This window comes from Colossoma macropomum, unplaced genomic scaffold (genome assembly GCF_904425465.1).
Source record: "Colossoma macropomum unplaced genomic scaffold, Colossoma_macropomum, whole genome shotgun sequence".
In the NCBI taxonomy this organism is placed as follows: domain Eukaryota; kingdom Metazoa; phylum Chordata; class Actinopteri; order Characiformes; family Serrasalmidae; genus Colossoma; species Colossoma macropomum.
In genome coordinates this window covers 29,963,534-29,976,546 of record NW_023494789.1, presented here as the reverse complement: position 1 = coordinate 29,976,546, position 13,013 = coordinate 29,963,534, and the positions used below count along the sequence as shown (strand labels likewise).

Genomic DNA, 13,013 nt, shown 5'->3' with positions numbered 1-13,013 from the left:
ATATACAGAAATAAATAATGAAATTGCTAATCCTGCGGCATACGTGTTCTCATCTGACTCCTTCTAATAACCCACTTCATGCAGAACAGGGAAAGTCAGCCAGCCCATTAGGGCCTAATTAATGTTTCTTTTTTGGCAAGTGCTAATGGGTAACATTCTTATCTGAATTTTTCCTCTCATTTCCTCTCTATAATTGTATGTTTAATAATAATGACTTCAGAAGGTGAATAACGTACAGCATATTCATCCCCTGAAGGTCAAAACTGAATGGTGTGATTTCTTGTAGGGCCCACAAGGACCTCCAGGTCTCCCAGGACAAGTGGTAAGACTTCAGTAATAAAATACCTTATACAACTGTTGGTTTTATCTGATAACATTTTTTACCATACTGTTATAGTTTCTCTGACCACACTAAGTAACAACAGTGGGTGCAGCACAGCACTTGTCAGAGAAATAATGTTTAGGCAAAAGAAATTACATATAATCATAAAACGTATCATCGCTGTTGAAACAAATCATTGTGTCTCCAAAATGATAACAGGAGAAGGACAAAACGTTTTAAACTTGTACTAGAAGTAACATGGAGTGTAACAGTTTTTTTTCCAAGTAATTTTGGACAATTTCTATTTGTCCATTCATCAAGAAATTTTAACCTGAGGCAAAAAAGTAACTGGACTATTGTATGAAATCAATAGAACACTTAAGGTTATCACAAATTGTATAATATAATAATAATACAATAAACTGTCAAATCACAGCTGTGATTTAATTCATAACGGTGCACTCCAACTTGTGTCCCATTGCTTAAAAACACCATGCAGACTATACTCATTGCACAGTACTTTACAAACATGAGAAACTATTCTTTCATTTATTTCATTTCCAGTTAAGTGCAAGAAAATTGTGGCAGAGCTGTGTATGTTTGGGAGTACATAATAACATCTGGTGATTTGTTTTATATTGAAGGCATCATGAATGCTGATAAGTACAAACCAATTTTAATACATCGTACAGTACCCTCTGGGAAATGTTTGATTGGGAAGAAATTTATTCTGCAGCAAGATAACGACCCCAGACACACTGCTGAGAAGATCAACGTGTACTTATTAAACAAAGAAACTGCTGGTGTTCTCAGAACAATGCACTGTCCGCCCCAGAGTCTAGACCTCACTATCATTCACTGTATTTAAGATTACTTGGATTGTGAAAAGCAAAAGATGCAGCCAACTTCTGAGACTGAACTTTATAATTGTGGAAAAAGTTCCCTGCAGATTTCTTTGAAAGTAAGTATCCCAAAAATAAGAGAAGCTGCAATAAAATCAAATTGTGGACACGCTCAATACTGAACAGTTTGGTATAATGTTTAGTCATCGAAGCTTCTGTGTAGTTTCCTGTTAAATATGTTTTCTGATTTTTTCCTGCTGAAAAATGAATAACTTGTACTCAATGGCCATTTGACCTCTTGAAATGAGGTAAATAAAGGGTGGTGTTTTGCACAGTACAGTCTAGTTATGTTTGATCACAAAGCATTTACACTTTAGTCCACTTACATTGACTGTTTTCCACAGGGAGAGGGAGGAAAGCCTGGTGTCCCTGGTAGAGATGGTGTACCTGGAAAAGAAGGAACACCTGGTTTACCTGGAAAACAGGCAAATGTTCATGTGTTTTGGACATCAGTAAATATGATTGTGTGTAGTCTAAATGTTTCATCTGTTGCCTTAATGTTCATATGTCTCTTTGTCTTTGCACACTGTCTTCTACAGGGAATTCCTGGACCAATGGGGTCTCCAGGACCGAAAGGTGAGCAAGGAGACAGTGGACCACCAGGAAAGGTATCTTTCTAATGCATATGCTTTTTTCTTTTTTGAAAGATGGTTTCATTGGAATTTCAGTGAAAACACCACGGGCATGAGATGGCCAAAAAGCCATACAGTCTTCAGGCTGTACCTATGCAAATAAATACGACATATAGGACACAAAGACTAAAGCAAATGCAGGAAACGTTATGAATGCCAGTGACTTAAGGTGTAAAGAAAGTCATCTGCATGATTGTTTGTACAGTCAGGATAAATAATATGAGCAGTGTGCACACATTTGAACATGTAATACTTATGAATGTGTTTTAATGCAAGGCACACAAGACTTACCTAATACTAATACTAATAATATGCTGTGATTCTTTGGTCTCCTGCGCTCTCTACTTCTCTCCTGTACTTAAATACAGTCAGTAACTGGACCCCCTGGGGTGAAGGGTGAGAGGGTGAGTCATGGACTTGGTTATTTCCTAGAGAACAGCATGTGTTTTTATGAGACTAGGTGATGTGAGCAGTGATGCGTAGTGGATAATTTGAAGGTTTTGTTCAGTGTACTGGAAGCAATCTATTGCTTTCTACAAAAAGAAAAATGTAATGTTTTGAAGTAGACAGCACAGATTACTCTTTCAGTTGACAGAGATGTTTGTGCACACATTCTGCTTCTTTATTTTCTGACGTTAGTGCAGGCCAGAGTGTCATTTGTATTATTTATGACTCCTCTGGAAAATAGATTGGTACCATATCAGGATTGTGTGTTATGAATTGCAAACAATAGATTATATCTTTTTTCTATTACTCCCTGTATTACTGTTTCACTGCTAGCAGCAGCATATAAATGTAATCCATATTTTCTCTGAATACTGAAGGGTCCTCCTGGAGAAACATTGGCAGGGATAGTCGGAGAGCGAGGCCTACCTGGTCCACAGGTGATTCTTGCTCTAGTGTCATCCTTTCATCTAACTATCCAGTTCACCTGTTTCTAAGCACTGATATTTATTCAGCAGTAGTAATCAAAATACGTCATAACAGACATATGAAAAAGTCAAAAACTGAAAACTTGTCAAGGCTCTGCAATGATTATTTTTAAATCTTCTGCATGACATTTCCCTCTAACACTAACTCAAAGCCAGAATAAGAAATATATTTGTACATTTTCTGATACTCCTATAAAAGTTATTATAGACTAATCCAATAATCTCATTAATTTTCATGCTGCCCAATGCTTCCTTCACACATTACACGGTTATTTTCAAATGGTAAATCTTAATCCGATTGATGTGTTCTCTGTGTCCCAGGGTGTTAAAGGAGACAAGGGACCAGCTGGCATCAAAGGAGACAGAGTGAGTGCGATATGCATGTTTTCAGACCCTCCACAGACACCTCACAAACACTAACACCACACCACTGATAAAATGATGTTGTATGTTTGTCCTGCAGGGCATAACAGGTGATCCCGGGGAGCCTGGTGAAAAAGTGAGTGTCTGCAAACAGGGACAAGCAACAATGTATCCTATCACCAGACTGATCTGTACTTAAAAGTGAATGTCTCTTTTCTGCTCTGCTTTTTCAGGGAGACAGAGGACCACCAGGGCCTAAGGGAGGCAAAGTAAATAACTAATTTTGCCTTAGTTGTTGGCACTACTGCTTGCTGGATCATTTCGGTGGGATCTTTTCAAAGATGTCAACTTTAAGCTATTTTTGGTTTCAGGGTGAAACAGGTGTGGGAATGGTTGGCCCACCAGGACAAGCTGGACCTCCAGGCTTAAAGGTTTCAAACACATACACACACACACACACACAAACAGCCAGTCCTATTCTTTTTTTACCTCAGTATTTCTGATTTGCTTTAAATTTGATTGTGATATATGTTTCATATCAGGGTGATCCTGGTCTTCCAGGCCATCCTGGTCCTCCTGGGCCTCAAGGTATAGCAGGAACCCCAGGACTACCAGGCCAAAGAGGGGAAGCAGGTCAGCCAGGGACTCCAGGACCCCCTGGAGAGAGGGTTAGTGATGGCCAATTTTAAAGTTACACATGTTGAAAATTATATTGAACCCTTGAGCAAGGATTTTTTTTTTTTTTCGTGTTGAATTCTGGTCAGAGATTTGATGTTCTGTACTTCACGTCTTGATGTTTGTTTTGGTCTGTGTTTAAGGGTTTGCCAGGCCTTATAGGCAAACCAGGAAACCCAGGGACCCATGGTGCTCCTGGACCCCCTGGCTCACCAGTGAGTAGGAAAGAGAGAGAAAGAGACAAAGCATTTTCAAAAACAAGAAAAAGTTTTATCATGGTGTCCATGGTGTCTTTCCTTCTTTACTAGGGTAATGGAGGTCTGCCAGGGCTTAAGGGTGATAAGGTGAGTGTTTGTGACCATATCATTAGAATAATTGCAAATAAACATAAATACAGTAAAAGTAACACGAATGTATTTATGTGTAATAACTACTTATTTTATTAATATTATTTGTAATTGTCTTAATATTAGTGTTTTTGTGAGTTAGCAAGCCTGTGGGGACAAAAAAATCATATGCCTCCTTTTTCTTCAGGGTGAAGTTGCTGTAGGTGTACCAGGACAAAGAGGAGAGCGAGGAGATCCAGGACCTCGGGTAAGGCCTCAGACCAAAGTATTGTATATTAGAAGTATATTTATTGGGACCTTCTACTTTGCAGTTTCACCTTTTTTGTGTACAGTTATAGTGTGCAGCACAGTACGGTTACTAATCATAATCGATAACTATTTGTACCTTGGTGACTTGAGTGATGATCTGTGACAGCTATGTTTGACCAATCAACAGCTTGCACAATTTCTAGCTCCATTTTAGCAAAAAGGGTAACCAAATTTAGCGCAGGTACTCTGGTAATGGTACAGGTACTTGGCAGTGGAAATGATGAGAAAATTGGTGATCACAGATTTGAAGCAGCTCTGTATAAAAACTTTACTGTCTGGTAGAAAAGCAATGTTAATAGCCCATCAATCCTCTGTCTCTTTATCACTGGTCAGGTTCCGACCACAGAGCCACTCTATATATTTCTGGGTGATGGTCCACTCTCAACCTAGCAGTGACACTGATGTGTAAAAAAACCCAGCAACATCGCTGTGCCTCATACCCACACCACACACAGTACCATGTCAGTGTCACTGTTGGGTTGAGAATGGACCACCAACTGTGGTCAGAAACTGAACAGTGATGAATGTGGTAGGGTCCTGGAGCGGTATTACAGAAACTTCCTATCTTTTTGTCTTAACTTAAGATCTGACAGGTCAAGATAAGATTTTTCACAAATTTGCAAAACTTATCTTGATTTAGGAATCTTATAACATCTAATCTCAAGTTAAGAAATCTTAACTTACTCGATCTGTTGACAATCGACTGTCATGTCAGTTATCTAGCAACTGACTATACACGCACAGCTGAAACTCAAACATGTAATCAAAGTAATCAAGCTAGTTAGCCAGGCAGCTAGCTACCGTTACTGATGTACAAAAAAGGTCAAACAAAACTAAAGCGCGATAAACTGAAAGTTGACAATATTGTGTTTTTCAGAGCTTCGCCACTCCCCAGTTTCAGTTTCATTTCCCAAATGCTGACCATGCTAATGTTATTCCTCCTAATAAACAGACACACGTTCAGCTCTGTCTCCTCATTATTCACCACTGTCCCTGTAATACTTTATCTCATGAGTTTTCATCAATAGTAACACCCGAAGATAATAAGAGGGGCCGGTGGACATCGTGTCTGCAGCGTCTGGGGTTTTAAAACGCTGTTAGAAAAAAAAACCCTCACAAAACAAAGCACCGTTTTCAGTGTTGATAAATGTAGCATCATTATGCTAGTTATAGTGAACTATGCTGCCTGTCACTGCACAAAACAATAGAAACTGACGGTTAAAACAGAAGTTATGACAGCTCTGGGGTTGTCTTACAGTCAGGACAGAATTTAGGAAATTTTGTCTAGTTAGGATGTTTCTGTAATACTGTTTTCCTATCTGGAGTTAATGGATAAGATTATGAACTTAAGAACTGTTGTTCTGTAATAACTTCTGTCCTAAATTCAGCGCTAACTAAAGTTGTCATTGTGACTAAGCAGATAAGATAAGGTTTCAGACTTAAGAAGTTTCTGTTATATGGCCACTGGAGTACCACTGCCCTGCACAGAGTAGTAGTCTTTTTTCCTGCTCCAACATACCTGTTTAAACACTTCAGCTAACTAACAAATTTTTAAGCCATTTCTGAGTTGAAGTGAGTGTGTTAGAACAAGAAAAATTCTAAACTATGCACAAGCAGAAGTACTCTAGGGCCAGTATTGCGAACCACTGGGGTAGAGAGTGGCTGATAAATTCTGTATGACAACAAATGGCCTAAAGTCTGTAACTGTGCATCTACACTACTGAGTTTGGAAACACTTCTCATATTCATAGGTTTTGTTTTGTTCTATGTAAAAATTACTTTTATAATATAATACATATTTTATACATATATAAGATAAATAGCTTATATAGCTTAAGTGGCTTGCTTGTCATGCATTTGTAGGGAGAAGAAGGACGACCTGGACAAGATGGAGAAAGAGGCGCTCCGGTAATTATGCATGTTTCGTATGTGTTTGCGGACATACATTACGTCATTTCATATAACGCATAACTTACCTACTCATCTCTTTATCTGTATCCAGGTTCATGCTGTCCCTGTTTTCTGTGCAGTCCCTACAATCTATTCATGCTGTCCCAATAATTTATCTGCTACCACAGTGTTTGTGTCTGTTGCTGTCTGCTATTAATCCATGGTGACACACGGTGCCCAGAAAGAGGGCTGTCAATTGTGTCAATGTCTCTACCAGGGTGTTTACAGATGGAGAGACAGGGTATCATATCTGAATGTGTTCAAGGGAACAGTAGGAGGGAAAAGCAGATTCTGAGGCAGAATAGGATGTGTGGGGAGAGTGGTTGTGTTTGTCACACTTTATATTTAGTGCTATGATGTATACCTCTCCCACTCACTGTAATTTCCAAATCATTATGATTCAAGACCTTGTACTGTGTTGTATATCAAACCTCAAAAATACACACACGCATGTATACTAGTGGCAGCCTGGCAGACAGAGAGCTTGACTATGATCCAAGAAATCATGGGTATGATCTCAGCTATTAACACAGCAGTTCTGTTATCTCCTGCCATTGTTCTCTTGAGCAAGGTATTTAACTCCAAATTGCTCCAGGGGTACTTCCTCTGCAGTTGGCATTGGATGCTTGCTTTGAGCAAAAGCACAAAAAATGATCTAAAATGTCCCATTTATCACACACCAACACACAGGGGTTTCAACAAATTAGGACATATATTTGTGAAAATGTAAGATACAGATGCAGGATAAATGTAATAATGCGTCTTAGTTATAATGCAACCAGATTATGTCTGTTTTTATCTTGTAATTAATACTGTAATGTACATGATTTCTGCAGGGTTTTCCAGGTAGCAAAGGGAGCAGAGGCGACAAGGTGAGTGTAACTGACCATCTATTTAAAACTCAGACTATTTCTAATGATGTAAGAGATACTAAGCATATCATAAACTTCCTTTTAACTAATAGGGTGAGCCAGGTCCTCAAGGAGGCAAAGGAGAAAAGGTAAATGTTTATTAGATTTATAAATGTCTCATAGTAGTATTTTATAGTATATAGCGTAGTACTGTTTGTGATTGAAATATGAACAGTTACTGTAGTTCCAGACTTGTTGTGTTTCGTCTTGAATTTTGCAGGGTGAAACTGTGTTGGTGGGTGGGCCTTCTGGCGAGAAAGGAAATAAAGGAGAAACGGTGAGTCATTTAAAGCTGTGAAATTAATAACATTTACGCAAACAGAATGTGAAGAGAGCATTTACTTGGGACCTTTTTCATTACTGTTTCCAACATGCCCTCGTCAGCATCTCATGACTCACAAGTACAGATCACCTGCGTCACTTGAAAGGTCAAGGACAGGGCAGGGGGAGGATGGAGGAATATATTTTTGCATGGATGCACGAGTAGATTTGTCAATAAGAGTGTACTTGTCCTCACATTTCTTTTGCATTTTGCACACTTAGTTTCAATCTACAACAAAACAACCAACAATATGAGCTCAATATAAACATTTGCTAGACATACCTTACATACTAGCTAACGTCAGCTGTTATTTACAGATAGTTTTCCACATAAAACACAGTTGGATGTAAATACATCAAATGTTTAAAGACACAAACAGCTTTGTCCACAATTTATTTACTTTGTGGATTAGAAACAAATCTGTGATGTAGGCAAATTCTGTTCTTGAAGTCTACAATTATGTTCAGAGCGGTCATATAGCAAACTTCACTATAGCTGGTAATGTTATGGAATTGCCCTTAACCTTGTGATGGGGATTCCCCTAAGGGGAAATGGTAAGGGCAAGAGATGATGAAATGGATCTTTAAACCCTTGAAGGCTTAAGGTTAGCATTTCCCTGTTTTTACGCCTTTGATTGGTTGAATGATTTGAGAGTAGAGTTTAGTTTTACACAGAGACTTTTTAAGACTTGCAAATACCTCAGAGAAGATTACTGAAATGTATGCATGCTAACTGCTTACATGTGCATGAGACGTTCTGGACATCTCAGAATCAGAGTTTCATAAGCCTACACTGATATTATATATTTTGATATTGACTATTGTGTTTTCTTTTGTAGTAATAAAAACACAAGACTGACATTTGGGGTTTCTGAGGACTGTTTTCTTATGGTAGCACGAATGTTTGAGGACTTTGTAATGAGTAAGTGGCTATCATTTTCAACAGGGAGAAAGAGGGCCTAAAGGAATGCAAGGTGAAAAGGGCCTTAAAGGGCAAGAGGGACCACCAGGGGTACAGGTGAGTCTGTATACAATTATTCCAAGGAAAGCAGTATGTGTTTGTATCTCTCTCTCTCTCGCTCTCTCTCTCTCTCTCTCTCTCTCTATATATATATATATATATATGTGTGTGTGTGTGTACGTCTGTGGTTATCAGTGTTGTAGTAAATGTTTTCCTTTTGTTTATAGGGTCTGAGAGGAGAGCCTGGTGAGAGAGGCTCTTCTGGGTTCCAGGGTGCTCGCGGTCCAGGAGGACAGAAGGTATTTCTGTGAATATCTCCTACCTAAAACATGAGAAACAGAAATGTCAGATACTACAGAATATACAGTACCGAACCACACTTCATTTATTTAATTTGCGGTCAAAACGGCCATTAAATACAAGTTTAGAAATATTTAACAGAAAATTACGCCCCAGCACACCAGCAGCTTCTTTGCAAATATTTTTCTTTTTGTTTTTTGTCTATGTCCTTTTCGCAGTAACAGCTTTTTGACAGCCACACATCCTTTCAGACTCATAGCGCTAAGTTGTCTTCTCACAGTGGAAGTCTGGACAGAAACACTTGAGGATTTTTTCATATCTGAAGCAAGAGTGGAGCTTGATTTTTCTCCTCTCTCTCAAAGATGAAAGCTTTAAGTACTGTTTATCTGATGTTGACAGGTCTTACATGGTTATTAGGAAAACCCATTTTCTCTATATCTTTTAAGAATTTTTTTGAATTCCTATTTTAGAAACTCCTGTTTTTTCACTTATTTTCCTTTGACTTTCCCCTTGCTTGTGCAAGTGTATTATCTTATAACTAATCTCCACAGCAATATATCCTGACAAAAAATGCACTTAATGGCTGTTTTGACTTGGACTTAAATAAAAGAATGGTCTCTGACTTTTGTGCAGTACTGTATGGTTTTCAGTATTGCAAACTAAGCCCAGTTTTCACGCTACTTGAAACATACCTGTATGTGTTTTAAGTTGGGAAACTTGAATGTAACTGAATGTAAACTGATTGGTCTGCAGGGAGAGGCGGGACAGCCAGGAGTTCCAGGAGAAGCTGTATGTATTTTTCATCCATCTTTTCTCAACTGTCATCTTTTCAAATTTCTCTATTTCTCTAATAGAGAAGTACTTTTTTTTGCAGTTCCAAACAAATCTCAGTTTTGCCGTTTGATTGATTTGTGTATGTATTTATCAGGGTACACCTGGAAAAGATGGCCTCTCCGGCATGAGAGGAGAGAAAGGAGAGATTGGTCTAACAGGAATGCGTGGACCTAAGGTATGTGATTGCTTTTGCATGCATGTGTGTTTGCTTGTTTGTGTCTGTGTGTGTGTGTTTGTGTGTGCGTTTGTGTATGTGCAATCATTTTGCAATGTGCTGGTGTGTGGCTGTGCCATTGTAATTGTCTTTTCTATTAGATCTCAAACCGCATAAGTTCATCTCTAACCTTGAAAAGCCCTCCATGCCAGATGATAGCACTGCTTATAATTCAGCTACAGTCTGGATCTGATGCCACATTGCCTGACACTCACATGAGCCCCGGTATGTGTGTGCGTGTGTAGAGGGACTGATTGGCTGACTGCACTGGGGGCATGAAAAGCATTCACCTGTGTATGAATCACTCCTCGTCGGGGTAGAGAGGCTTAAGTAGATTCCTCTTTCACTGCCCTTTCAACGACAGAGCAACACACACATACAGACGTATACACCTGTACACAGTACTTCAGCACACTTGCCCAGATGGAGCATCACTGATCCACGGAGGGATTGTCAAAGCTCTCAGACTAAAGCACTCAATCTCTTGTCTAGATTCAACCCATTTGCTCAAAGTCACTAACCAGACAGACTGCGATCGAAGTATGCTTGAGGTGTGTGTGTGTGTGTGTGTGTGTGTGTGTGTGAGACTGACAGATGAATAGTACTCTACTCTTCAGAGACATTTATAGAGCTCTCCTGTGGAACAGTCTATACTTTTACTGCTCTCTGTCATGTTGAGTGACTGGCAGCTTGACTGACAGTCTCATTGGATTACAGGGAGAACGAGGGTCCAAGGGGGCATGTGGACCAAATGGACCAAAAGGAGAAAGGGTAAGTGAAATGTAGAAAGAGGTACAGAGAGAAAGCTGTGTTATGCGTTTTTCATTGTGAATGATGTGATGTCTGTTCTTAGGGGGATCCTGGAATTAATGGCAGACCAGGTTTACCTGGGAGGAAAGGAGAGCCGGTACACACACTCATGCACACAAAGACGCATAATATTTGATCATGTCAGGACACAAGGTCTAATACTGTCCCATTATGTATTATATACAGTACTGTGCAAAGGCCTCTGGCATCTAAACACATTATTTAAACCCATTTATCTTGAAAATAAGTGGTTTACTTGTAAAAACACCATAAATCATTAGAATAAATGCAAATAAACATAAATATAGTAAAAAGTGACATTTTTTCAACAAAGTTTGGTTCCAGAAATCTCCTCAACGACCCCAGCAATCGCATAGATTTGTTATATTTCCTCACCAGCACACCTGATTTAATTTCATGAAGTATTGACTGGCAAACAAATATTATTTTATTTGTTGGAAAATACTGAGTTGCTATAAGGAGAAGTTTGGAAATGCTTAAACAAACACATTGATATACATAAAATCACTTTTTATTATATTTATATTATTGATGATTTTAATAATATCATTTATATTAATATTGTTAATGATATTAATAATATTAATACTTTTTATGTGTCAGAACAAAACCTTCTATCTCATTTTTTGTTTTTCAGTTTTTGACATAATTTGAAAATGCCAGCATAATTTGAAAATGAGATTTTGAAAATCTTATTACATTAACTTACATAAAAAGTTATACAGTATAACAATGTGTTTTTTTACAATGTGTTTTTAATACGTGTATACAATACGTGTTTTAATAAGCATATACAGTAAGTGTTTTTTTTCCTGAGCAAATAAATGCATACTGACCAGATAAATAGCTTTTAAAATCTAATTTTCCTAAAACTTTTGCACAGTACTGTATATGTAAGTACTTACATGCAATAAGAATTTTCCAAGCTTAATTGTAAATCCAACCCTAAACTTAACCTCAATAACTAAAAAGTGAATATGCCTTATCAGTTAAAAAAAAAAATCAACATGGGCTCCTAAATGGCACAACCAGTTGAGCACTGGCCCTATAGTTTGCGGCGATGCCACAGCAATTTGTGGTCAAAGATAGCGTAATTGACCTGACTCTCTCTGGGTGGGTAGGATGCCATCACTGCCCCCCCCAGGTGTGTGTTAGTTGACATAACAGAATTGGCAGCTAGAGTTCACCTCTAAGCATGTTGAGCTGCCCAATGAAAAAGTATGTTACTTCTGTTTTCTCAGTTGTCCTGCATTGTCAGTTTTTCTACATTGTCAGGACATTTTGTCTCAAAAATTTATAACAACAAACACACACACACAATTTCTGCTACAGTGTACTTTCTCATACCTGTGCCAATGGACTTTCTATTACAGGGTGATGTGGGGCCTTCAGGAGCCACAGGAACCCCAGGAAAAGAGGGAATTGTTGGACCTAAGGTGTGAGCATATTTAGACATTGTTTCAAGTGTTAATATATCCTATAAAATATTTATTATAAAAGGTTCATAGTGAAACAAAGATAAAGGTGTAAACGTATCATTTCGCAATGAGAGACATTTGTTTCTTTGGAAGCCAGAATATAATGAGACATTGAGTCCAGTGTTACTGGCGCTGATGAAGAGTATGTATGTGCATTAAGACTTCTGTGTGTAAATGGTCAGGGAGAAAGAGGTTTCGATGGTGTAATGGGACCAAAGGGAACACAAGGAGACAAAGGTGAACGGGTAAGTATTGCTCAACTACACGATAACATGGGTAAATTTCCCTAGTGCTGCTTTCTAACTTTCTCTCTATCTCTCCTTCTTCAGGGACCCCCTGGCATCCCTGGCCCCCCAGGTCCCCGAGGGGCAGATGGGCCCCCTGGACTGACGGGCCCTCAAGGGCCTGCTGGAGCTAAAGGTCCAGAGGGACTGCAGGGGCAGAAGGTACTGTGCTCACTGTGTGCTGCTGTTCTGAGGAAGATGCTTTAATCTTTATTCTGTTCCTTTTCCGTTATTTTGTGTAGGAAAGCAAGGGCCATAGTTAGACTTCAGTAAAAGCCAATATGTGTGAAATACTTTGCAGGGTGAACGTGGTCCTCCAGGTCCTGCGATGGTTGGCCCTCGAGGTATTCCAGGAATCCCAGGAGAACGAGGAGAACAGGTTAGCCTAAACACATCCCTCTCTGCATTATATGGAAAAATATATGCAACATTTTGCAGCATATGTAA

The 13,013-nt window shown here is 38.8% G+C and overlaps 1 protein-coding gene across 6 annotated transcripts in view; it reads left to right on the top strand.

The window, feature by feature from the left end:
* col7a1 (collagen, type VII, alpha 1) overlaps nt 1–13,013 on the top strand; it is an 84,732-nt gene that overhangs the window by 66,498 nt on the left and 5,221 nt on the right. For all 6 annotated transcript variants that reach the window (XM_036570846.1, XM_036570844.1, XM_036570845.1 and 3 more), the window contains exons 87-113: nt 287–322; nt 1,569–1,649; nt 1,764–1,832; nt 2,225–2,260; nt 2,681–2,740; nt 3,110–3,154; nt 3,252–3,287; nt 3,385–3,420; nt 3,523–3,582; nt 3,694–3,819; nt 3,970–4,041; nt 4,135–4,170; nt 4,361–4,420; nt 6,346–6,390; nt 7,269–7,304; nt 7,397–7,432; nt 7,564–7,620; nt 8,611–8,682; nt 8,853–8,924; nt 9,679–9,714; nt 9,854–9,934; nt 10,691–10,744; nt 10,827–10,880; nt 12,178–12,240; nt 12,465–12,527; nt 12,612–12,728; nt 12,868–12,945. In XM_036570846.1, coding sequence (XP_036426739.1) covers nt 287–322; nt 1,569–1,649; nt 1,764–1,832; nt 2,225–2,260; nt 2,681–2,740; nt 3,110–3,154; nt 3,252–3,287; nt 3,385–3,420; nt 3,523–3,582; nt 3,694–3,819; nt 3,970–4,041; nt 4,135–4,170; nt 4,361–4,420; nt 6,346–6,390; nt 7,269–7,304; nt 7,397–7,432; nt 7,564–7,620; nt 8,611–8,682; nt 8,853–8,924; nt 9,679–9,714; nt 9,854–9,934; nt 10,691–10,744; nt 10,827–10,880; nt 12,178–12,240; nt 12,465–12,527; nt 12,612–12,728; nt 12,868–12,945 — 1,617 coding nt within the window. The remainder of the gene's footprint in view (nt 1–286; nt 323–1,568; nt 1,650–1,763; nt 1,833–2,224; nt 2,261–2,680; nt 2,741–3,109; nt 3,155–3,251; nt 3,288–3,384; nt 3,421–3,522; nt 3,583–3,693; nt 3,820–3,969; nt 4,042–4,134; nt 4,171–4,360; nt 4,421–6,345; nt 6,391–7,268; nt 7,305–7,396; nt 7,433–7,563; nt 7,621–8,610; nt 8,683–8,852; nt 8,925–9,678; nt 9,715–9,853; nt 9,935–10,690; nt 10,745–10,826; nt 10,881–12,177; nt 12,241–12,464; nt 12,528–12,611; nt 12,729–12,867; nt 12,946–13,013) is intronic.